Source organism: Dendrobates tinctorius, unplaced genomic scaffold (genome assembly GCF_039654945.1).
Source record: "Dendrobates tinctorius isolate UK_male_01 unplaced genomic scaffold, ASM3965494v1 ptg000011l, whole genome shotgun sequence".
NCBI classification, from domain to species: Eukaryota; Metazoa; Chordata; class Amphibia; order Anura; family Dendrobatidae; genus Dendrobates; species Dendrobates tinctorius.
Genome location: NW_027361679.1, coordinates 45,996,634 through 46,021,398, shown reverse-complemented (window position 1 = coordinate 46,021,398; position 24,765 = coordinate 45,996,634). Strand labels below are relative to the sequence as shown.

At 49.4% G+C, this 24,765-nt stretch overlaps 1 protein-coding gene across 1 annotated transcript in view; it reads left to right on the top strand.

Moving 5' to 3' along the window:
- The first annotated feature begins 3,219 nt into the window (after window positions 1-3,219).
- The window catches only part of GPAT3 (glycerol-3-phosphate acyltransferase 3), a 152,785-nt gene continuing 131,239 nt past the window's right edge, over window positions 3,220-24,765 (top strand). Inside the window, exon 1 of the mRNA XM_073541745.1 lies at window positions 3,220-3,502. Within this exon, the coding sequence (XP_073397846.1) occupies window positions 3,359-3,502 (144 nt within the window). The 5' untranslated portion in view covers window positions 3,220-3,358. The remainder of the gene's footprint in view (window positions 3,503-24,765) is intronic.

Below are 24,765 nucleotides of genomic sequence, written 5' to 3'. Positions count from 1 at the left end.
AAATTCAAAGTTGGAAAATTGCGAAATTTTCAAAATTTTCGCCAAATTTCCGTTTTTTTCACAAATAAACGCAAGTTATTTGAATGCAATTTTACCACGAACATGAAGTACAATATGTCACGAGAAAACAATGTCAGAATCACCAGGATCCATGAAAGCGTTCCAGAGTTATGACCTCATAAAGGTACAGTGGTCAGAATTGTAAAAATTGGCCCGGTAGTTAACGTGCAAACCACCCTTGGTAGTGAAGGGGTTAAAGAACAGGGGCAGAAAGGGCGACATACACTGTACAAGCATGGGGCCCAGGATATGGGACATATACCGGGATAAAACACATTACCAGGATGGGGACCAGGATAAGTAACATATACCGGGAAAAGGGACATATTACCAGGATGGGGCCCACGATAAGGGACATATACCAGTATAAGGGACTTACTACCAGGATTGGGCCCACGATAAGGGACACATACCAGGATAACGGACATATTACCAGGCTGGGGCCCAGGATAAGGGACATATACCAGGATAAAGGACGTATTACCAGGATGGGGCCCACGATAAGGGACATATACCAGTATAAGGGACATATTACCAGGATTGGGCCCATGATATGGGACATATACCAGGATAACGGACATATTACCAGGCTGGGGCTCAGGATAAGGGACATATACCAGGATAAAGGACGTATTACCAGGATGGGGCCTAGGATAATGCCTTCTTCACACGTCCTGATATTTCCGGTACTGGAAAAACTAGTACCGGTGTTATTCTTGTCTATGTATTACATATGTGTGGCACACATGTGCCCTCCGTGAGCTGCATCAGTGTGACACGTAAAGGCGCCTGGGAAAATCAGCACAGCTCGTGTTGTTTTCAGGCGCTGGGTGCTGAATGCAGCTTTCATCATTGTCGTCTGGTCTCACTGTGATCAGTGAGACTAGGCGACACTGATGAAACCTGTAGTCAGCACTGCTGTCTGTGTATCGCACATATAAAATAAATAATTAAATTAAAAAACAGAATGGGGACCCCCTTGCTTTTCCTAAGCAGCTGAAGAAAAGTTGACAGCTGGGGGCTCTGTCCCGGTCTATGAATATAAGCCCAAATAATGTGTGTTTAGCCATTTTTTGAGGGTCCCCCCTATAATAACCAGTAAAGGCTAAGCAAACAGCTGTGAGCTGATATTAATAGTCTGGGAAGCATCATGGTTATTGGCCCCTTCCCAGAATATCGACATCAGCCGCTGCTGTCGGCTTTCTCCATCGTCTCCATTCTGTGAGTTCAATGTTTTCCACATACCCGTAGAACTGAATAGGTGAGTGACATCTGATTTCAGAGTGAAATCACAGTATGCTGCAATTTTTTTTCACAAAAACATTCTGTCAGTGAAAAAATCATACTTCAGCACTGTGCCATTGAATAACATAAAGAAATTGGAAAGCACTCGTCTGATGTATATGCAAGTCCTTAAAGGGACCCTGTCATGTGTCAAAACGCTATTAACCTGCAGATATCAGGTTAATCTGCAGGTGAATAGCATTCTAAAGCTGTGCGGCAGTAGCACTAAAGGCCCGGCTGTGAGAGGAAATGAACTTTATTCCCTCTGGCTTTCAGTCGTAGAGGTGCCCCCGAGTAGCTTCAGTCACCGCTCGGTACATAGTGAGTAGTGGCAGTAACCACAACCCGTCACTGACTGACAGCCGACACAGTACTGATGCACTGCAGAGGTGGCTGTCAGTCAGTGCCGGGGTGTGGTACAGCAGCAGCTCTCTAATAATAATAATAATACTCTTTATTTTTATATAGCGCTAACATATTCTGCAGCGCTTTACAGTTTGCACACATTATCATCACTGTCCCTGATGGGGCTCACAATCTAAATTCCCTATCAGTATGTCTTTGTCTATCTACCGAGCAGTTACTGAAGCCACACCAGGTACGGACTTGGCCTGAAATTTAGTCCTGGCATTTGAAATCACACAGGCCCATGTTGTCGCCATCCCCATGAACCAGATGTGATATATTACTAATATTACCCTGGATGGAGGAAAGGAAGATTTCCTACAAGACCAATATTTCTAATGATACCCGTGGCCTGCTGGGGTAAGTGCCGGAGTCAGCAGCTCTGTGTTCTGTCACAACTCTTAACAGTATGGGTGTCTTGAGAACATCGATTCTGCTAACAACGTAGCAGACAAGGCGGCCCACGACCAAACAAGCCCTTCTGGCATTTGCTAGAATTGCCAGATGGCCAGTCCGGCTCTGAGCCACACGACTGAAAGCTGGAGGCTGCCGGGAGGAATAAAGTTCATTTCCTCTCAGCAGCTGTGCTTACAATGTGGTGCGCAACTTTAGAATGATTTTAACCCCTTATCTTCAGGTTATTAGCATGTTTTGACAAGACAGGTTCCTTTTCAGGGGAACCTGTCACCTCATTTTTTGCATATAAGCTGAGGCCACCGCCATTAGGGGCTTATTTGCAGCATTCTGTAATGTTGTAGATAGGTCCCTGAAATAACCTGAAAGATAAGAAAAGCAAGTTATATTATACTCACACAGGGGCGGTCGCGTCTGATGGGCGTCACGGTCTGGGTCTGGCGCCTTCCATCTTCATTTGATGACGTCATCTTCTTTCCTTCTGTCGCCGCTTCTGAACAGGCGTAATTCTCTGTCCTGTTGAGGGCAGAGTACAGTACTGCAATGCGCAGGCGCCGAGAAAGGTCAGAGAGGTCCAGCGCCTGCGCACTGCAGTACTCTGCTCTGCCCTCAACAGGACAAATCAGTACGCCTGCGCCGCAGCTGCGACAGAAGCAAGGAGGAGGACGTCATCACACGAAGATGGGAGGTGCCGGACCTGTGCCACCCATCGGACCGCCCCGGGTGAGGATAATCCAACTTGTTTTTCTTATCTTTCAGGTTATTTCAGGGGCCTAGCTACAACATTACAGAATGCTGCAAATAAGCCCCTAATGGCGGTGGCCGCAGGATTTATGCAAAAAAAAGTGACAGGTTCCCTTTAAAATAATAGCCAGTTTCAGACAAGGAGCAGAGATATTTTTGGTCTCAGGACTCAGTTCCAGCTGAAATGACAGAGCTGCGTCACCAATCCTGTTATTTGTGGAGGATTTCTAGATGAATACTGTTATTAATCTAAAAAGTTACAGCAGCCATGTGAGCATTTCACCTCAGGGCAAAGAGCAGCCGCAGCTTGTACTGTGCAGGAGGAGCAGAGGTCGCAGTCCAGAGAAGGAGGAGCAGCAGGGCGGGAACAGGACGGGTAGGAAGTGTGAGCGCCGCTCCGGAGAAGTGCTGGGCTTCCTGCTCACACAGTGGCAGCTGCTCCGCTGAGCCCATGGACGACTTCACCAGCCTCGCGTACCACATCTTCACAGCATGGCTCGCCTTCATATTGGTCTTAATCATGCTGCCCTCCATGTTTGGCCTTTCTCTGGGCATTTCTGAGGTGTACCTGAAGATCCTGATGAAAATGCTGGAGGTGAGCAGGGTGAAGGGGCTTAGGTGCGACATTCGTCCCCCACACCTCGCTTATGGCGGCACAGGTCAGCTGTGCATGCACCTTGTCTCACCTGACCACAGGAAAATGTGTGACTAAACCGACCAGGTGTGAATCATGACCAAGAGTTTGCATTCAGTCCTAACAGGATTGCGTTCCTTGTGTGGCACGATAAATGCCATCGTTTTTCCTATTGTTGCACAACTATTTTCTTCTGAGTATTTTTTTTTTTTTTTTTTACAGTTTCTGGTCTTAATTATACAATAATGTAATAATATATCCATTATATGGTCCACCTGCAATCCTGTGGGGAAATTAAAAAATTACATTAACTTTTTAAGGACCATTGGACTTTTCAGTTTTTTTTTTTTTTTTGCACGTTTTTTCTTCACCAACTTCCAAGAAACATAGCAGTTTTATTTTCCCGTTGTCCTATTAGTATGAAGGTGTGTGTGTGTATATATATATATATATATATATATATATCTCAAAAAAATAAAGGGAACACTAAGGCTATGTACTCACGTATGCAGAAAAAAAAGACTCCTTCCCAGGAAAAACGCAATTTTTGCGCTTTCTAATGCTTTTTTTTTTACAGGAGGCAGCCTCCTGCTCGTAGAATATAGTTAGAAATGCTGATTTTTCCACGAAATTAATGAGCATGCTGCTTTTTTTTTCTACCGCGATGTGTTTTTTTCGCGGAGAAAAAATGCATCAATGTGCTCAAAAAGTGTGGAATTCATTAAAAACAATGGGATGCTTCTTGTAAGCATTTTTACCGGTAAAAACGCTTAAACGCTTGCGTGGGTACACAGCCTTAAACAACAGAATATAACTTCAAGTAAATCAAACTGTCCACTTAGGAAGCAACACTGATTGACAATCAATTTCACATGCTGTTGTGCAAATGGAATAGAAAACAGATGGAAATTATTGGCAATTATCAAGACGCCCTCAATAAAGGAGTGGTTCTGCAGGTGGGGACCACAGACCACATCTCAGTACTAATGCTTTCTGGCTGATGTTTTGGTCACTTTTGAATGTTGGTTGTGCTTTCACACTCGTGGTAGCATGAGACGGACTCTACAACCCACACATGTGGCTCAGGTATTGCAGCTCATCCAGGATGGCACATCAGTGCGAGCTGTGGCAAGAAGGTTTGCTGTGTCTCTCAGCGTAGTGTCCAGAGGCTGGAGGCGCTACCAGGAGACAGGCCAGTACACCAGGAGACATGGAGGGGGCTGTAGGAGGGCAACAACCCAGCAGAAGGATCGCTACCTCCGCCTTTATGCAAGGAGGAACAGGAGGAGCACTGCCAGTGCTCTGCAAAATGATCTCCAGCAGGCCACAAATGTGCACGTGTCTGCACAAACGGTTAGAAACCGACTCCATGAGGATGGTCTGAGGGCCCGGCGTCCACAGATGGGGGTTATGCTCACAGCACAACACTATGCAGGACGCTTGGCATTTGCCACAGAACACCAGAATTGGCAAATTTGCCACTGGCGCCCTATGCTCTTCACAAAGCAGGTTCACACTGAGCACATGTGACAGTGTGGAGACGCCGTGGAGAGCGATCTGTCTGCAACATCCTTCAGCATGACTGGTTTGGCAGTGGGTCAGTAATGATGTGGGGTGGCATTTCTTTGGCGGGCCGCACAGCCCTCCATGTGCTCACCAGAGGTAGCCTGACTGCCATTAGTTACCGAGATGAGATACTCAGACCCCTTGTGAAACCATATACTGGTGCGGTTGGCCCTGGGTTCCTCCTAATGCAGGACAATTCCAGACGTCATATGGCTGGAGTGTCAGCAGTTCCTGCAAGATGAAGGCATTGAAGCTATGGACTGGCCTGCCCGTCCCCCAGACCTGAATCTGAGCACATCTGGGACATCATGTCTCGCTCCATCCACCAACTTCACGTTGAATAATAATAATAATCTTTACATAGCGCCAACATATTCCGCAGCGCTTTACACTTTAACAGTTTCAAAACATAAGTCATAAGTAACGACGTTAACAATACAGTAACGTCCAGGAGTTGGTGGATGCTTTAGTTCAGGTCTGGGAGGAGATCCCTCAGGAGACCATCCGCTGTCTCATCAGGAGCATGCCCAGTCATTGTAGGGAGGTCATAAAGGCACGTGGAGGCCACACACACTACTGAGCATCATCAAGTTGGATCAGCCTGTAATTTGATTTTCCACTTTGATTTTGAGTATCATTCCAAATTCAGACCCCCATGGGATATTCATTTTAATTTACATTGATCATTTTTATGTTTTATTGTTCCTAACACATTCCACTATGTAATGAATCATGATTTGCAACTGAAATATTTTATTCAGTGATATCTAGGATGTGGTGTTTTAGTTATATAGATATCCCTCAGCCTAGTATATTTCACATTCTGGTGTATGTCCTGGGCCACATCCTGGTATAAATATCCCCCACTTTGCCGCTGTTCTTTAATGTATAGAAGAAAATAAATCATTTTGCTCACCAGGGGCGTACATGGAAGTCAGGGGGCTTCATAGCAAGAGTATAAAGCACTACCCATACTTTTCCAGATAGTGTAATGCATCCCATAGTTCTCTTTAATATAGCCCATAGTCTTCCATAGTAGTATAATACACAGTGCATATCCTTCATATAATATAATGTACAGCCCATAGTCCTCCATATCGTATAGTGCACTCCTGTAGTCATCCATAAAATATAAAAACACCACATAGTAGTCATCCATAAAGTATGATGCACCCCAGTGTCATACATGTACTAGTATTAGATCCGCTTTAGGCTCTAATCAAACGTCTGATTTTGATTTAGTAACGGATCCAGTGTTAAAAAAATAAGTGTGTGTACAAAAACAAATCCAAAATGGAAACCAAATGAAAGGGTTCGGTAGTGGAATGTTTTGTTTCCGTTTATCCAACAGACACAAAAACAGAAATACAAACTGGATATGTGAATATAGCCTTAGGCTGGTTTCACATTAGCGTTTTTGTGCGCAGCGCATCGTCCACATGAGTCATGCGCACCTATGTTTAACATGACATACGCATGGTCTTGCGTTTGCATGCGTTCTTCTGCATTTTCGTATGCATGCATTTTTTCCATGTAGTCGTCTAGATGCGCCGGACGCAACATGTTGCATTTTTGGGTCCACCCAAAGGCGTAAAAAAAAACAAAACGCATTTGTACGCTTGCACACGGAATCTGTCAAAGCAACGCATTAGTCTATGGGAACGCAAGCGTGGACATGGACATGCGTTTGCGTACGCATACGTTTTAAAGAGTAAACATGTCTAGACACTGGTTTAAACCACCCCCTACACAAAGAAACATTGTTTGGGGGGTGGTGTATATAAAAGAAGGTGTTGGAACTGGCAATCAGTCCACTACTGTACTTCCTAGGATCAAGCCACAAAACTGCAAGGAGAAAAACATGAATCTTTGAAATGTGAGTATAAAAACCTAATGTCTGACTGTCCTTTTTTCTCATTTTATATTATGTACTAATGTCTCTTTTTTTTTTTTTGCAGCATGTCTTCTGGAGAGGAATACCAACCGGCCCCTGGTGAACTGGCACAAGTGGAGAGTGAAGTGAGTACCTTCCTTCCCTACTGATTGGTAAGTATTCGCTGTTGCATATACACATGTGGTAAATTTATTATTTGTTTTTCAGACCTCATCGTCCACGGCAGCCATTGCAAGTGCCAGCGGGGAGACGGCCTGTGAGTATAGACTGACTGTACTCTGTGTGTTTCTTCAATGACTTTTTATGGCCTGTTTTTCCTCTTGAATCTTGTTTTTTTTCTGTTTTGTTTTCTATCTTTTTCATTTTCAAATTTTTACAAAATGTTTTTCTTTCTTTTCTAGGCTCCACAAAGGGGTGAAGAACTCGCCCTGGACAATGACGCCCTCATCCGTTTAGTCCAGGAGCGAGTCCCGTTGTGGGAAAGCCGTGATCCACTACACAGACAACGTGGGGATCTGGCAGCCTGATGGATGGCTGGGACAACGTCTCTCCACGAGTCCGCAAGGAATTTCGTAAGAATTTCAATAATGTGTGATGCGGCAGTGACCTTGGCTGGGATCACACAATTGTGTGTGATGCTAGTAACTCCTGCGAGTTTCTAGCGTCACACACATTTGTGTTATCCCGGCCTACAGTGCATTGTCTAATTTTTATTTTTTTTTCCAAGGTGAACAAAGTCAGAACCCGTTGGCGCTCGATGAAGGACCGCTTCAACAGGGACCTGAGACAGGAGAACCAGGTTCCCAGTGGTGCTGTGGCAAGGTCCTCAATAAAATACCGCTACCATCGGGTGTTGGCCTTCTTAAGACCGATCCTTGCCACCAGATCATAAGAATTTTGCTATTGTATTGTGTTTTACTCTGTGTTTTTCTATTCCACAGGAGTTGGCGCTTTGACTATTGTAAATGCATGATAATAATGTTTTTCTTTTCTTTTCACAGCACCCTGCAACCTGGTCCTGGAGTGGTCCTTCATCGAGCTTCCTCGGACTTGTCCCAGCCATCCAACAGCCAAGAAGCAGCTTGTGGGTCAGCACCACAGACAGCTGGAGACCAGGAAGCTGGTCCATCAGGTGTTCCCCTGTCCCAGGTCTCTGCCATTGGTTTCGTCGGCATTTCCCGCCAGCGGCAGAAGGCCTCAGACAGGACCGTCATGCCTGAGTTCCTTCACTTGAGCTCGGTCTTTCAGAATGGCCTCAAGGCGCTGTCAGACAGACTGGAAAGCGGTTTCGCCCTGATGGAAACAAGCTTCCAGGCTGTTGACCGTCTGGAAGCCGACCTCAACAGACCAGAGCACCATTTCTTCACTCAAATTGAATGGGGCATGGTGGAACACCTTAGTCCTGAGCTCCAGCTGAATGTGATGCAGGCCTGCAATACTGCTTACATGCAGGCTATGCAGCAGAGTCGGTATGAGTAGCAGTCAGTGGTGGCATTTCAAACTGTGCCACCACTGACTCGCTTCACCTCACTACCGACTTCTGATGCATACAACTGTACGGCCACATGCATTCCAAGCCATGCCGGACACAACTACACCACCCCAAGGCTGAGTGCAGCTGAACACTCCCCTGCCACCACCATGCAAAGCACTGCTCCTGCTTGGACCTCCACCGCCACCAGCACCACCCCTGCATGGACTGCCACCACCACCGAGCAGCAGCTGGGGGACCCACATTCCTTACTTGCCACCACAGACCCTATCAGGACCTCCACCAGCATGCCACAGCAGCTACAGGATCCTGCCAGGTGGTCCCCCAGCTCCAGGGGGTCCACCAGCACCAGGCGCTCCAGGCAGGGCAATGCCGACGGGCCACAGAAGAAGCCATAAAAGTGGCCACGAAAAAAACTCACACTCCCTCCCCTCTCACCTCCCACTGTCTGACCCGCCCCATGCCTCAAGTCCCATCCCTGAGCTCCCTTTCCCCCACTACATTTGTCGCCTCTTCCCCTAGAACCCCTTCCACGCCTTTAAGCCATTCTTCGTCCCTCCACACCCCGAAGTTGCCACAATCTTCCTCTAAACGTCGCTCCAAGTAATTTTTTTTTTGGGTTGTAAATAAATGTTATTTGGTTTTCCCCTAATACTGTTTGGTTTATTGTGTCTTTCGCCACCTACACACACTGCGCCGTACACTGTGTTTTTGCCACCACATAGCTCCAGTACTGACACATGTTTCTTGTGTCAGTTCTGGAGATATGTTTTGTCAAGAACACAAATATATGACTTGTATTTTCACCACCAGTCTCTTCAGTCTGCTAATATTGGTCAGACTGAATAGAGGATGGTCATGAGTGCAAGGCATATCTATTCTCACCTTGCCAGGTATCAGAGTGAATTGAGGATGATGTGTTTTGGCCATCATCATTTCACTCTTTGTGACACAAGGGCAGGGGATTCTAGATATACCTTGTAATTAACCACATCATCTATTCAGTCTGTGGCGAATAGACTGAAGAGATGATGGAGAAAATACACGTCATATCTACAATACCCTGGCCTGGTATCATAATTATTTAGCACGCCTGGCGAGTATACCTAGTAGTTGTCATCTGCAGCGTCGCTTCAGTTTGCATTATCTATTGCACGCAGACTGGAGAGATGCTGGAGTTTAAGTCATTTGTGTGTTAACCTGCCCAGGTGTCATAAAATTCTGAAGTCATGATGCGGTTTTTTGGGCATCCTCACTTCAGCATGACACCAGACCAGGGGATTGTAGAAGTTGTGTAAACCTTTATCATCTCTCCAGTCTGCGTGCATACTGAAGCAACAGTGGAGATACTACAAGTAATATTTATACTCGCATGGTCAGGTGTCATAAAGAGTGAAGATGCTAGTGCATCCCAAAATCACTATTTGTAGCATCAGACCAGGTGATATAAATATTAGTTGTATTGTCTCCACCGTCGCTGCAATCTGCCTTATTGAACACAGACTGGAGAGATGATGAAGGTCATACAACTTTTATATCTAGACTCATCTGGTCAGGAGTCTGAGTAAAGGCAGGATGCATAAAACACAGCATCCTGAATTCATTGGACACCTGGGCAGGTGATTATTGTATTGGAATGTATAAAGACAGAGTGCACTCGGTACAGGTATCAAAACAGATTTTTTATTTACATACACACAAGAAAACAATTTTACACCATTTGATCTTGCCATGCCACACGTCCTACATGAGAGATAAAGTATGCAGCAAATTGGTCCCTCGTTTGGCCAACTTCAACTGATGACCTGAGAGGGTGCTGAGTGAAATCAGGCAATGGGTTGGCAGCTGGTTCATCTAGTTCAAAGTTAGGGTGCTCTTTAGCCATAACAAAATTGTGAAAAACCACACACGCCTTCACCACCTCATCCACTGTTTCCAGTTTAAGATTAATGGCTGTGCCGAGAATGCGCCATCTGGACACAAGAATCCCAAAGGCACACGCTACAGTTCTTCGTGCCCTTGAGAGTCGGTAATTAAATATTTCTTTATCGCCTTATTGGGGGACACAGAATACTATGGGTGTATGCTGCTGCTAGGAGGCTGACACTATGCAAAAACAAGAAAATTAGCTCCTCCCCGGCAGTATACACCCACCGACAGGCACCAAGCACCTCAGTTTGTGCTTAGTGTCTGTAGGAGGCGGACCGGGATCTCCCCAGATCCGCAGCTTTAATCCAATTTTCCTTTCAGGTTTAGTTTGAACTTTTTAATTTTTCCCTCTTTTCTCTTTTAGGTTCTTTTCCATCGGGAAACAGGGTTTAGTTGTTACTCTGATTTCCCATATCATGCGGCTGAGCGAGCAGTGTGGTGTCACCCACATCGCAACTCTCAGTACCGCAGGCAGGACTTTTCCCTATCACCTTCTGGTGACAAGGGTTACGGACAGGTGGCTGGTCCTTGCCGAATCCCCCTCCTCACCCCTTTCTCGGGACAGGGCTGAGAGGAAGACGGCGATCGCAGGTGTTTCAAGCCATCTTCTGCAGGATGCGGGTACAGAGGACTCCTTCCCCTCCCAGCGGCCTGCCGTTTCCCCGTGGGCCCCTGTGGTCATCCTCTTCTGGGACGTCAGGTAAGTGCCTGTACGTTCCCTCCGGCCCCGCATAAGCTCCAGTGACATGGGAGAAGAAGGGACCTGGTTTTGCAGTTCCACAAGTTTGAATCTCCCGCCCTTTTTCTGCCTGTCGCGCGCTCAGCCGCTTGCCTTCCTTCACTTTCCCTGCTCTAGCCAGGGAGTCTATGGGGATCCCCTCACTCACCGCAGCGTCAGGACCTGGTCAGCTCATTCTTAGCGCGGTATATCGGGCATGGGGCTGCGGCGCCGTCAGGGTGGGAGGCACTTTCACTTTCATTTTCCCCTCAGCGCGGGGAAGTCCTCTGCTCTCCCTCCTCCCTTCCTGAGCGCGTTCTTTTCAGCGCGCCTTTTCTAGCCCATCACAGGGCTTCTTTCTCTTTTGGATGCCAGCCCCCTCTTCTGCCATGCCCTCCCCAGTCGCTATTAACCAATCACGGCGCGGCCGCTAAGCTCCGCCCATCTCCCAGCACTGCGTTTCCTGATGCCTTGAATCACTCCTTCCTGCGCGGTTTGGGGGACACTTCGGCGTTTCTTCTGCTGCTCGCACAGAATCTCGGTAGGCTCGGCTCTGAGGCAAGGATTAGCTCTCCTCGGCAGTTATTCCCTAATATCTGCAGCCAATCAGTGCAGTTTACTTATGCCCAACCCTTCAGGGGATCTCTGCTTCAGGCCCACCGCTACCTATTACGCCTGTGCGCGCTGTAAAAAGAAGTGGGCATCGGGTCAGTCGTCCCCATTCTGCCCCCCCTGCAGTCCTTCAAATATGTCAGCATCTCAGGAACGCACAGAGTCCCGGGCGGAGGGCGATCTTCCCTCCTCTCTTCCCCCGGAGTGGGCCGTTACAATGTCACAGTCCGTTTCTGACTTGACAAAAGTATCACAGTCGCTGGTCCAGGTCTTAGAACGTTTACCTCAGCTATCCTCAGCCACCTCTGCCCCGACCACCTCTCGGGGTGAGTCGTCCGCACCTGACCGCGACCTTCAGAGAGACAGACAGGGAAGGACTTCTAGGAAGCGGGCTCTGTCCACTTCGTCTTCGAGCTCGCAGGGCCCTTCCGCTCCCAGGCCTCCTTCTCCTTCCTCGGATGACAACCTTCAGTCAGGCGAGGATTCCCATTCGGAAGCTAGCTCAGAGGGGAACAGCGTTTCTAAGATGCGGGACATGGTCGATTAGTCTTATTGCAGCTATCTTCCAAACACTAAAACTTAAACAGGATGAGGCTCCAACTCAGGAAAGCTCTGTTCTCCTTAGACGAGCCAGACCTCCGTCTCGAACCTTTCCCAATCACAACGATTTCGACACTACCTTATCCAAACACTGGGAGCGCCCTGAGCAATGTTTCTCAGGCCGCAAGTACTTGGACGTTCTGTACCCCTTTGACGCAGAACTGCTCTCAAAGTGGTCCAAGGCTCCCGAGGTAGATCCTCCAGTTTCCCGGATAGCCTCAAAAACGGTGCTCTCTCTGCCAGACGGGGCATCGCTCAAAGATCCTACTGACAGGCAGATTGAATCTCTGGCTAAGTCTATCTTTGAGGCATCTGGCGCCTCTCTCTGCCCTATTTTCGCATCCGCCTGGGCAAAAATTCTTCGCAGAGGCATCTTAGCGTCAGCTCCTCAAGACGAGTTGGCAGATCTTGCAGATCAGATTAACCAGGCGGGAAAATACCTTTTGGCCGCCTCCTTGGACGCGGCCGGCTGCGTAGCAAGGGCTAACAGCAACATAGTAGCTGTACGCCGAGTCCTTTGGCTAAAGTCATGGAATGCGGACACTACTTCAAAAAAGTCGCTTACCAATCTGCCATTCCATGGCTCTAGGCTCTTTGGAGCAAAGCTGGATCAGATAATTTCCGATGCCACTGGAGGTAAAAGTACTTCGCTTCCCCAGTCTCGACCAAAACGTCCTTTCAACAGAAGGGGGTTTCGACCGTTCAGGCCCTTTCGTCCCATCTCTGCCACGGAGAGAGCCACTCAACAGGATCGGCCGCCTGCCTCCAGGGAGCGGGATCAGAGGAAACCTTCCTACAAACCCGCTCCTCGCTGGAGATCTAGAGGTCAATATTCCAGATCTGCAGGAGCCAGTTCCGGCAGATTTTCGTCTAAGTGACGGGTCACGCCCACCTGGAATTTCTTCCAGGGTGGGAGGCAGACTTTCCTTTTTCGCGGATGCTTGGCTGTCCGTTGTCGACGACACTTGGGTCAGAGAACTCGTCGCATCCGGTTACAAAATCGAATTTGCTTCACTCCCGAACAGACGGTTTTTCCGGTCTCGTCCTCCGCGACAGCGGGCCCAGATTCCGGGTTTTCTGCAGGCCATTTCCTCCCTTCTTTCCGCCGGAGTCATTGTTCCCTCAGACGAACGGTTTTCCGGGTTCTACTCCAATCTCTTTGTGGTCCCGAAGAAAGACGGCTCTCTTCGTCCTATTCTGGACCTCAAATTGCTCAATCGCCACGTGAAGATTCTTCATTTCAGGATGGAGTCTCTTCGGTCGGTGATTGCTTCCATGGAGCCCGGGGAATTCCTCTGCTCGGTGGACATTCGGGATGCCTATCTGCACATTCCAATCTGTGTGCAACATCAGAAGTATCTTTGATTTGCGTTTCAGGGAGACCACTTTCAGTTCACAGCTCTTCCTTTCGGCCTGGCTTCAGCGCCCCGGGTTTTCACGAAGGTGATGGCGACCGTCATGGCCATCCTTCGCTCCAGAGGGATTCTCATCATCCCTTATCTGGACGATCTTTTGATCAAGGGTTCGTCTCGCCAGGACTGTCTCCGGAGCCTTCCGATAACCCTGGACACTCTCAGCCGCCTAGGTTGGCTGGTCAACAAGGAGAAGTCCATTCTGATCCCCACCCAGTGTCTGACCTTTCTGGGTATGGAATTCGACACGGAGCTAGCCCGTGTTTTTCTTCCAAAGGAGAAATTTACAACTCTGTCCAAAGGCATCAGAACTCTCAAGAGGCCTGCTCCCATTCCCATTCGGTTCTGCATGAAGGTCCTGGGGAAGATGATGGCCGCCATGGAAGCGGTGCCCTTTGCGCAGTTTCATCTTCGCCCCCTCCAGCTGTCTCTGCTTTCAGCCTGGGACAAGGCCACGATGTCCTTGGACCGTCCTATTCGGCTTCCTCTCAGAGTGAGGCAGTCTCTCACTTGGTGGCTACGGCCAGCGTCAGTTCTCCAAGGGAGGTCCTTCCTTCCGCCTCAGTGGCAAATCATCACCACAGATGCGAGCCTTCTAGGATGGGGAGCTGTGTTCCATCAGAAAGCGGCCCAAGGCCGCTGGAAGCCACAGGAGTCTCTCCTCCCAATCAATCTTTTGGAGATCAGGGCTATTTTCCTGGCCCTTCTTCATTGGCGGCCCCTCCTCTCCGGCAAGCTGGTCCGTATTCAGTCGGACAACGCCACGGCCGTGGCGTACATCAACCATCAGGGGGGCACGCGCAGCAAACAAGTAATGTCAGAAGTGGCCAAGATATTACGCTGGGCAGAACGTTACGTTCCGACAATCTCCGCCGTCCATATTCCAGGGGTGGAAAATTGGGCAGCCGACTTTCTAAGTCGCCAGGGCCTAGCGTCCGGCGAATGGTCCCTGCACCCCGCGGTTTTCTCTCAGATATGCGACCGTTGGGGCACCCCGGATGTCGATCTCATGGCATCTCGGATGAACCACAAGGTGCCGCAGTTCGTAGCCAGGTCCAGGGACCCTCTAGCCGTCGCATGCGACGCACTGGTGACTCCGTGGTCCCAGTTTCAACTTCCGTATCTGTTCCCGCCTCTGGCATTGATCCCTCGGGTGGTCAAAAAGATAAAATCGGAAGGCTCACCCATCCCTTGTAGATTGTGAGCCCTCGCGGGCAGGGTCCTCTCTCCTCCTGTACCAGTTATGACTTGTATTGTTTAAGACTATTGTACTTGTTTTTATGTATACCCCCCTCACATGTAAAGCGCCATGGAATAAATGGCGCTATAACAATAAATAATAATAATAATAAAAGGCGTACCAATGATTCTAGTCGCTCCAGATTGGCCGAGACGGCCTTGGTACGCGGAACTGGTCAACATGCTCGCGGACGTTCCCTGGAGGCTTCCGGACCGTCCAGATCTTCTCTCGCAAGGCCCCCTTTACCACGAAAATTCTCAGTCTCTGAGTTTGACGGCATGGCCGTTGAGACCGCAATTCTGAAGGAATCAGGTCTGTCCAGTCAGGTTATTCAAACTATGATCAGAGCCAGGAAACCAGCCTCTTCCCGCATTTACTATAGGTACTGGAAAGCTTTTTTCCGTTGGTGCGATGATAACAGAGTCTTCCCAATGTCTTTTTCTATCCCGTCTATCCTGGGGTTTCTTCAGGCTGGGCTAGACGCGGGTCTGTCCCTCAGTACGCTCAAGGGCCAGGTTTCCGCTCTCTCTATCCTCTTCCAAAGAGAGCTAGCTTCTCTACCACAGGTCAAGACCTTTCTACAAGGGGTTTCCCACGTGGCTCCTCCTCATCATTCGCCAATAGACCCGTGGGATCTCAACCTCGTCCTTAGCGCTCTCCAGAAGGCACCGTTCGAGCCTCTCCAGGACATTCCTTTGTCCCTTCTCTCTTGGAAGGTCACCTTTTTGATCGCCATTTCATCCATCAGAAGAGTTTCTGAATTGGCGGCCTTGTCATGTCGTTCCCCTTACCTCATTCTCCATCAGGACAAAGCCGTCCTCGGGCCTGTTCCCTCTTTTCTTCCAAAGGTGGTTTCCGCTTTCCATATCAATGAGGATATCGTCCTTCCTTCTTTTTGTCCGGCTCCATCTCATCCTCTTGAGAAGTCTCTCCACAAACTGGACGTAGTTAGAGCCCTGCGTGTCTATCTCGCCAGGACTTCTTCCTTTCGTCTGTCCGATTCCTTGCTGATCATCTCTGAAGGTCGCCAGAAGGGCCTTCCGGCTTCCAAATCCACGATTGCTCGCTGGATTCGTTCTACCATTCTGGAAGCGTATCGTCTTCAGGAAAAGCGACCCCCTCCGGGAGTAAGAGCTCATTCCACCAGGGCTGTGGCGGCTTCGTGGGCTGCTCGTCACCAGGCCTCGGCCATGCAAATTTGCAAGGCCGCAACCTGGTCATCTTTGCACACCTTCACGAGGTTCTACAGGGTTCATACCCAGGCCTCGTCTGATGCTGTGGTTGGTAGGAAGGTTCTGCAGGCGGCGGTGGCTCACCGGCCGACCTAAGCCTTTCGGTTACCTTCGTTCCTTATTGCTGTTCCCACCCTTGGGACTGCTTTGGGACATCCCATGGTATTGTGTCCCCCAATATGGCGATAAAGAAAGATGGATTTTTGGTTCTTACCGTAAAATCTTTCTTGGAGCCTTCATTGGGGGACACAGCACCCTCCCTGTTTAAGTTGTACCGTGTTGGGTCTTAGAGTCCCTTGTTGGGTTGGTACATTTGGTTCGAGTTTTTCTCATTGCTTCTCCTACTGCTTTTTCACCAACTGAGGTGCTTGGTGCTTGTCGGTTGGTGTATACTGCCGGGGAGGAGCTAATTTTCTTGTTTTTGCATAGTGTCAGCCTCCTAGCAGCAGCATACACCCATGGTATTCTGTGTCCCCCAATGAAGGCTCCAAGAAAGAGATTTTACGGTAAGAACCAAAAATCCATCTTTTTCTTGTGTGGTCCAAGGCCTGGCTGGAGTAGGGTTTCAGCAGGTTTTGGCACATTTGAAAGGCCTCATCCCCAACCATTACAAATGGCAGTGGCGGCGGACCTTAGGTGTGGGGAAGAGGCCGTGGCAGGGGGAAATTAAAATGGTTGCCATACAACCTACGGCCCATGTCCGAGTTCTTAAGTCTGGGAGTCATTGCCCCCGCCAAATGCCCTAATGTCCACTTAAAGAAACCGACATTCTGCATCCGTAATGGCCATGAGTACTGTAGAAAAGTAATTTTTATAGTTACCGTACTCCAATCCACTTCTTGCCGGTTTGGTTATCCTGATGTGTTTCCCATCCACCGCTCCCAAACAGTTGGGGAAATTGTAGACTGTTAATAATTGTTCAGCTATTTCAATCCACTTTTCCACGGTGGGCAGGGGCATAAATTTTGGACAGAGAACGTCCCACAAAGCCCGGCAGGTGACCACAACTATTCCCGACAAGGTGGAGATTCCAAGCCGGTACTGGAAGTGGATTGATGACAGATTCTGAAAAAAATGTCTAGGGTTTTGCAAAACACTGAAATGAAAAAAATATTAGTACATGGCATAACAATATAGACAATATAGACTATTGTTTACTACATGGCAGAACAATAATTATGCAGGCTTTGGATTAGTACATGACAGAACAAAAATAATTATGCAGGCATTGGTTTTTAAATATTATGTACCGTAATGTGATCAGGAGCCGTTCCTCAGGAGGAATCGCATGACGGAGCTGTGTGTCCGGTCTCCGGATGGCTCCTTGTGTGGGGAGGAGGACCCCATATAGTGTTTGGGCCGGAACCAGGGAGACCGCCATCAGGGTTATTGAAGGAACCACACCAGGGGGATTACAAAGGGAGACATGCGACTGAAGTTGTCAGGGCCACAGGGGGGGGGCTAGGACACAAGGAGCAGAGGGCGCGCTGAGGTGGCAGTTGAGAGAGAGCCAGAGTGAAGGCAGGAGGCAGGGTGACTTGCAGGGGCACCGAGAGGAGCCTGAGAGTAGAAAGCTGCGCATTGACCGACAAGAGAGACGTGAGAGACTGTTACCAGAGACTGCTCCCCACCCCCGTTCTGAGAGAATCATCCCCGCTGCCCCTCGCCTTGGTGGGAGAGGAACTTTACCTCAGGTTGTGGCCGTGAGTACACGTAACCAGGTCACAGAGGCCTGGACACTTCCCCCCCAGCTTTCCCCCATTAGGCCGACCCGGCCGTCACCGGCCTGAAGAAACGCCACCTCGTTACAGGCGAGATAAAAGGCCCACTACCCCGGCTTTGGGAGAGACTCCTTGATAAAGGACGGCTACAGGTCATCTGGGGAACTGCGTCATCACCGTGCGCCACCATCATTGTTTTCTTCAGGGCCTGTTGCGCCCCACCGGCATCATTTTCTTAAGGGCCTGTTGCGCCCCACCGGCATCGCTTTCTTCAGGGCCTGTTGCGCCCCACCGGCATCGCTTTCTTCAGGGCCTGTTGCGCCCCACCGGCATCGCTTTCTTCAGGGCCTGTTGCGCCCCACCGGCATCGCTTTCTTCAGGGCCTGTTGCGCCCCACCGGCATCGCTTTCTTCAGGGCCTGTTGCGCCCCACTGGCATCGCTTTCTTCAGGGCCTGTTGCGCCCCACCGGCATCATTTTCTTAAGGGCCTGTTGCGCCCCACCGGCATCGCTTTCTTCAGGGCCTGTTGCGCCCCACCGGCATCGCTTTCTTCAGGGCCTGTTGCGCCCCACCGGCATCGCTTTCTTCAGGGCCTGTTGCGCCCCACCGGCATCGCTTTCTTCAGGGCCTGTTGCGCCCCACCGGCATCGCTTTCTTCAGGGCCTGTTGCGCCCCACCGGCATCGCTTTCTTCAGGGCCTGTTGCGCCCCACTGGCATCGCTTTCTTCAGGGCCTGTTGCGCCCCACTGGCATCGCTTTCTTCAGGGCCTGTTGCGCCCCACTGGCATCGCTTTCTTCAGGGCCTGTTGCGCCCCACTGGCATCGCTTTCTTCAGGGCCTGTTGCGCCCCACTGGCATCGCTTTCTTCAGGGCCTGTTGCGCCCCACTGGCATCGCTTTCTTCAGGGCCTGTTGCGCCCCACTGGCATCGCTTTCTTCAGGGCCTGTTGCGCCCCACTGGCATCGCTTTCTTCAGGGCCTGTTGCGCCCCACTGGCATCGCTTTCTTCAGGGCCTGTTGCGCCCCACTGGCATCGCTTTCTTCAGGGCCTGTTGCGCCCCACTGGCATCGCCTTCTTCAGGGCCTGTTGCGCCCCACTGGCATCGCTTTCTTCAGGGCCTGTTGCGCCCCACTGGCATCGCTTTCTTCAGGGCCTGTTGCGCCCCACTGGCATCGCTTTCTTCAGGGCCTGTTGCGCCCCACTGGCATCGCTTTCTTCAGGGCCTGTTGCGCCCCACTGGCATCGCTTTCTTCAGGGCCTGTTGCGCCCCACTGGCATCGCTTTCTTCAGGGCCTGTTGCGCCCTTCTGGCATCGCTTTCTTCAGGGCCTGTTGCGCCCCACTGGCATCGCTTTCTTCAGGGCCTGTTGCGCCCCACTGGCATCGCTTTCTTCAGGGCCTGTTGCGCCCCACTGGCATCGCTTTCTTCAGGGCCTGTTGCGCCCCACCTACATCTTTCTTCAGGGCTTGTTGAGCCCCATTCCTTCCCGGAGTAGCAAGGCTTCAGGACAGCCGCCTCAGCGACCTCTACGCGGCCGCGCTCACGAAACCAGCAGTCCCTGGAAGGCTAAGTGGCATTATAATCTTGTTAAGATTGTTGAGTCCCTGCGTGGACTGTTTGTTTTTATCTTTAATTTATGTTTGTTCAGCCAAGCCCAGTGGCTACAGTTAGATAAAAGTTATTTCGCAAACCACCATCCGTCTAGTGTCTCGTCACTGCATCCTGCGAACCTGCTCAACCCTACACTTGAACACAACCAGGCAATACATGAAGCTTTCTTGGGACATCCGGGTATCTAATGCCCTAAGCAGCTTCTGGTTGTAACAACTTCCGTCCAGTTGTAACCGGTGACGTCACCACACACACGCACATGTTAACCCTCAACACACCACACCGCCTCAACACACACTCCTCTCACCTTTCACCTCCACTCACTCACTCCACATACGTTCCTTTCTCACACTCCGTTTCTCATACTCTCACCGTCATCGTCGCTGCCCCGACATCTTCCTCCGCCGCCGCGATCCTGGATCCAGACGTTCTCCAGGCCGCCGGCATGTTCTTGCGGCGACGCCATCTTGGATTTCGTGAAATCCCGCGATATTCAAGATGGCGTCGCCGCAAGAACATGTCGCTGGCGTGGACGACTCGGGATCCAAAAAGATGGCGTCGGCGAAATCTCGCGAGATTACGCCGACGCCATTTTGGATCCCGAGCTGCTGCTGGTAACTAAGGAAACATCGGGTTCCTAAGTGGCGCGCAGTGCTTAGAAACCCGATGTGCACCTTAGTTACTAGCGCGCTGGTGGAGGGAGCTGGTAACCAAGGTACACATCGTGTTTCTAAGTGCCGCCTGCCCCGATGTGTACCTTGGTTACTAGCGCGCAGGTAACTAAGGTACACTGTGGGTAACTTAAGCGACGTGCGTCGCTTGTTTCCCGTGTGTCGCTGGTGCTGATCGCTGGTGAAGCTGCCTGTTTGGCAGCTCACCAGCGATCATGTAGCGACACACCAGCGATCCTGACCAAGGTCATATCGTTGTCGGGATAGCTGGTGTGCCGCTATGTGTGACAGGGCCCTTAGCCTTCCCTTCTCCCTGTCAAGCGGACCGTGGCCGACACCTCTCGGAGAGGTTCCTTAGCCAACAAGCCAGCCTGTGCAATGGGCTCAGGGGGATCGTGCGGCACGTCCAATCCCCCCCTCCCCTGTCAAGCAGCTCGGGGCTGACACTTCCCGGCGGGGAGTCCCTCATCCACAGAGACCAGTCGAGCGGTTGGGCTCCTGGGTAGAGCCGCTTCCTCCCAATATGGGCACTCGGCTCGGATGCCGGCCGGCGAAACCCCCGCTGCTTCTGGAAGTCACGCGGAGGAGAAGGCCGTCGCACCTCCGGTGATGTTGGAGGGGGAGCTGGGACATAAGGTCGGCGTCCGTTCCACGGCGGAATGCAAAAGTGCAGAAGGTGACAGGCAACAGGCTAGTTTCCTGGGTCTCGCGGGGCACAGGAGAGGAAATCATTGGCAGTGTTGCAACATTCCTAACCGGACGCAGCTTCCCTCCAAGGTGGGCTCTTGGCGTTACCAGCTCCCCCTGTGCTAGCAGGTATGGGCCAGCACAGTTGATTGCATGTTGGAATATTGTGTTGATGGCCTAGGCCTCTGGGCTGATGCTAGTCTCATGCCTTTGTGCCAATGTCAAGCCTAGAGCCTCATGAGCTGAGATGTGTTTTCAAATACAGTATAAGCAGCTAGGCCTTGGACCTTTAGGCTATAGTAAGGCCATATGTCCAGGCTACATCTCATGAAGTGACTTCAGTTAGTTGCAGGCCATGTCTGCACAGAGCCTTATGACTGGACACGTGGTAATGCAGCACAGTGTCTCCATGAAGACTGCCCTCCAGTTGCAGCTCATTAATTCGCTCCACCTGAAGGTATTATGTTTACCTGGGACGGCATCACTGCCTTATGTACCTTGTGGCGAATCAGCAGCACTGCGTCATGTGGCAGAGGATCCCATACCCGCTGCTCTTACAGCAGTCTGGGTTCCTAAGGTAAAAGAAGCTGTATCCAGGACTCTGTGATGGGAGGAAACCTACTTCCCTCTAGTTAGTATGGTTCCTCCCACCATGGCAGTCTGTGGTATAAATATCTCTTAAGATTGCCTTTTAGGATATAATGTATAATTGAAAGGAATGTCATCCCATTTTTGGACTATCAGCTGCTGGCATTGCCATCAGAGGCTTATGTACAGCATTCTGTAATGCTGTAGATAAGCCCCCAATGTAACCTGAAAGATAAGAAAAATGAGTTATACTCACCGGGGGGCAGTCCGGTCGTGGTCCAATGGGTGTCGAGGTCCGGCGCCTCCCATCTTGTAGCGGTGACTTCCTATTTGCTTTCCGTCGTGGCTCTGGCGCAGGTGTACTTTACCTTCCCTGTTGAGGGCAGAGTAAAGTGCTGCAGTGCTCAGGCGCCGGACCTCTCTGACCTGGTGAGGCGCCTGCGCACTGCAGTACTCTGCTCTGCCCTCAACAGGGCAGAGCAGAGTGTACCTGCACAGGAGCCACAGCGGGAATCAAAGAATAGGACGTCACCATTAGAAGATGGGAGGCACCGGACCGCAACACCCATTGGACCAAAACCGGACCGCCCCTGGGTGAGTATAATATAACTCCTTTTTCTTATCTTTCAGGTTACATAGGGGCTTATCTACAGCATTACAGAATGCTGTAGATAAGCCCCTGATGGCGGTGCTGGCAGCTCATAGTCGAAAAATGGGGTGACAGATTCCCTTTAAATAAGTTGACACATTTACGATGTCTGGGCTAATGACTTGTATAGAGGCAGTTTCAAATAATATCTTGTGTCAAAGGATTTTTACCAACAACCTTCCCCCCCCCCCCCCCCCCACCACCACTTGCTTTCCTCGATTCCAGAGTCTAGACTCCCTGTGTCTAACATCAGTAAAACAGGAGGGATGATCCACATTTCCCTTTCAACACTTCTAATGAGAAGCCCGATGTTGGTAGTGGCAGGAGATAATACCTGCCAGATGGATCATTTCTTTAGTTTCAATAGTATCCAACCCTTACTGGGGGTTTAGACATCTAAGGATTCGGAATAGACATTATCTCCTGGATGAGTAGGGTACATACGTCCCAATGCTATGCCATTTTCCATTTACTTACTGTTATTGCTTTGATCTTCTAGCAGTTCAGGGTCTCTGTCCTGCGGGTCTCTAACCAAGATTTAATCTGAGCCCAGGAGGACCGATGAAGGAACAGTCCTGTGTTATAAGCACATACAGCCAATTACTGGTCTGTACAGTCTTCAATATACTGTGGCTATCACCATACTTTTGCTGCGCAGTAAGGTTTTTAAACCTATTCTGAGACTGCAGTGTTTATAAGTATCTATCACAATAACTGTAATTCACTGTGGTTCATTATTGGTATTGGGGTACAATGGGTGTGTTTCACTCCTGTTTCTGTGGAAACATTCATGTTGGAATTGGCTTTATAGACATAGATCAGACACTCAATACGGTGATTATCTTTTGTGGATCTCTTTAGATATCTATATTTCTATATCTAGCCTGGTTCTTGCCTGAGATTTTGGTCCTTTGGGCTTCTGTACCCACCCTGGGAGCTTTACTTTGGTATCCTCCATGATGCTGTCCGGAGGGACGTAATGGAAAATGGGAATTAGACCTACTGGTAATTCTGTTTCCAGGTAGTTCCTCAGGACAGCACCCTTAATTCCCTGCCTTATGTTTGTCTTTAAGCTTGCACAGGATCGATCTTCTGGCAGATTGTTCATCCATCAGGTTGCCATGGCTCAAGATTGAGATGGAGCCGTTAAGGGGTCTTACATACGCGGTTTTAAGGGCGCGTTTAGACCACTTCCTTCCATCCATCCATCCATCCATCTGTGGTACTTTGAAAAAACACTGGAGGGTGGAGGTAGGAGGGGTCTTTTAACCTCTCTGTGATCCTGTCCCTCCATGGTGCTGTCCTGAGGGACCACCTGGAAACAGAATTACAGGTAGGTCTAATTCCATTTTTTTTTTTTTTTTTTTAGGGACCACATCACATTTGAAGTCACTTCGAGGGGTCTATATCTATATGACAGAAGATACCCAAAATTGACACCATTCTAAAAACTGCACCCCTCAAGGTGCTCAAAACCACATTCAAGCAGTTTATTAACCCTTCAGGTGCTTCACAGGAATTTTTGGAATGTGGGGGAAAAAAAATGAACTTTTAACTTAATTTTGCACAAAAAAATTTACTTCAGATTAAATTTTTTTTTTTATTTTGAAAGGGTAACAAGAAAAAGTGGACCCAAAAATTTGTTGTGTGATTTCTCCTGAGCATGCCGATACCCTATATGAGGGAGTAAACCACTGTTTGGGTGCACGGCAAAGCCCAGAAGAGAAGGAGCGCCATTTGACTTTTTAAATGCAACATTTGCTGGAATAAATGGCAGATGCCATGTTGCGTTTTGAGAGCCTCTGATGTGCCTAAACAGTGAAAGCCCCCCACAAGTGACACCATTTTGGAAACTAGACCCCACAGGAAACTGATCTAAATGTATGGTGAGCCCATTGAACCCTCAGGTACTTCACATAAGTTTATAACGTTGAGCTGTGAAAATAATAAAATCACATTTTCCTCACAAAAATGTTATTTTAGACCCAAATTTTGCATTTTCATGAGGGTAACAGGAGAATTTGCACCATACAATTTTTTGTGCAATTTTTCCTGAGTATGCAGCTACCCCATATGAGGGGGAATACTACTTTTGAAGCACAGAGCAAAGCTCAGAAGGGAAGAGGTGCCATATTGGAGATCAGATTTTGCTGGAATGGTTTGAGGGTGCCATGTCATATTGGCTGAACCTTTGAGGTGCCAGAACAACAGAAAACCCCCCATATGTGAACTCATTTTACAAACTACACTCCCCAATTATTTCATCTGTGGGGGTGCAGTGATCATATTGACACCTCATGAGTCTCAGTATTTTAAACCATTGAGCGGTGAAGAAAGAATAAATTATGTATTTTTCGATTTATAGACGTTCCGGATTATAAGATGCACCCCAAATTTTGAGGAGAAAAATAGATTTTTTTTTTATATAAAATGATGGTGCTTCTTATAATCCATGCTTAGCGGGGGTGGTGGCTGCGGTGAAGCGGGGTCCCAGGGTCGCTGCTGGAGGAGGCTGCAGGCCGCAGGCTGGGATGAGGGGGTGTCCGATGTGCAGTGCGCCGCTGCTGGTGTTCGGTGCTGCAGGGGGGCCCGGCAGTGCTGC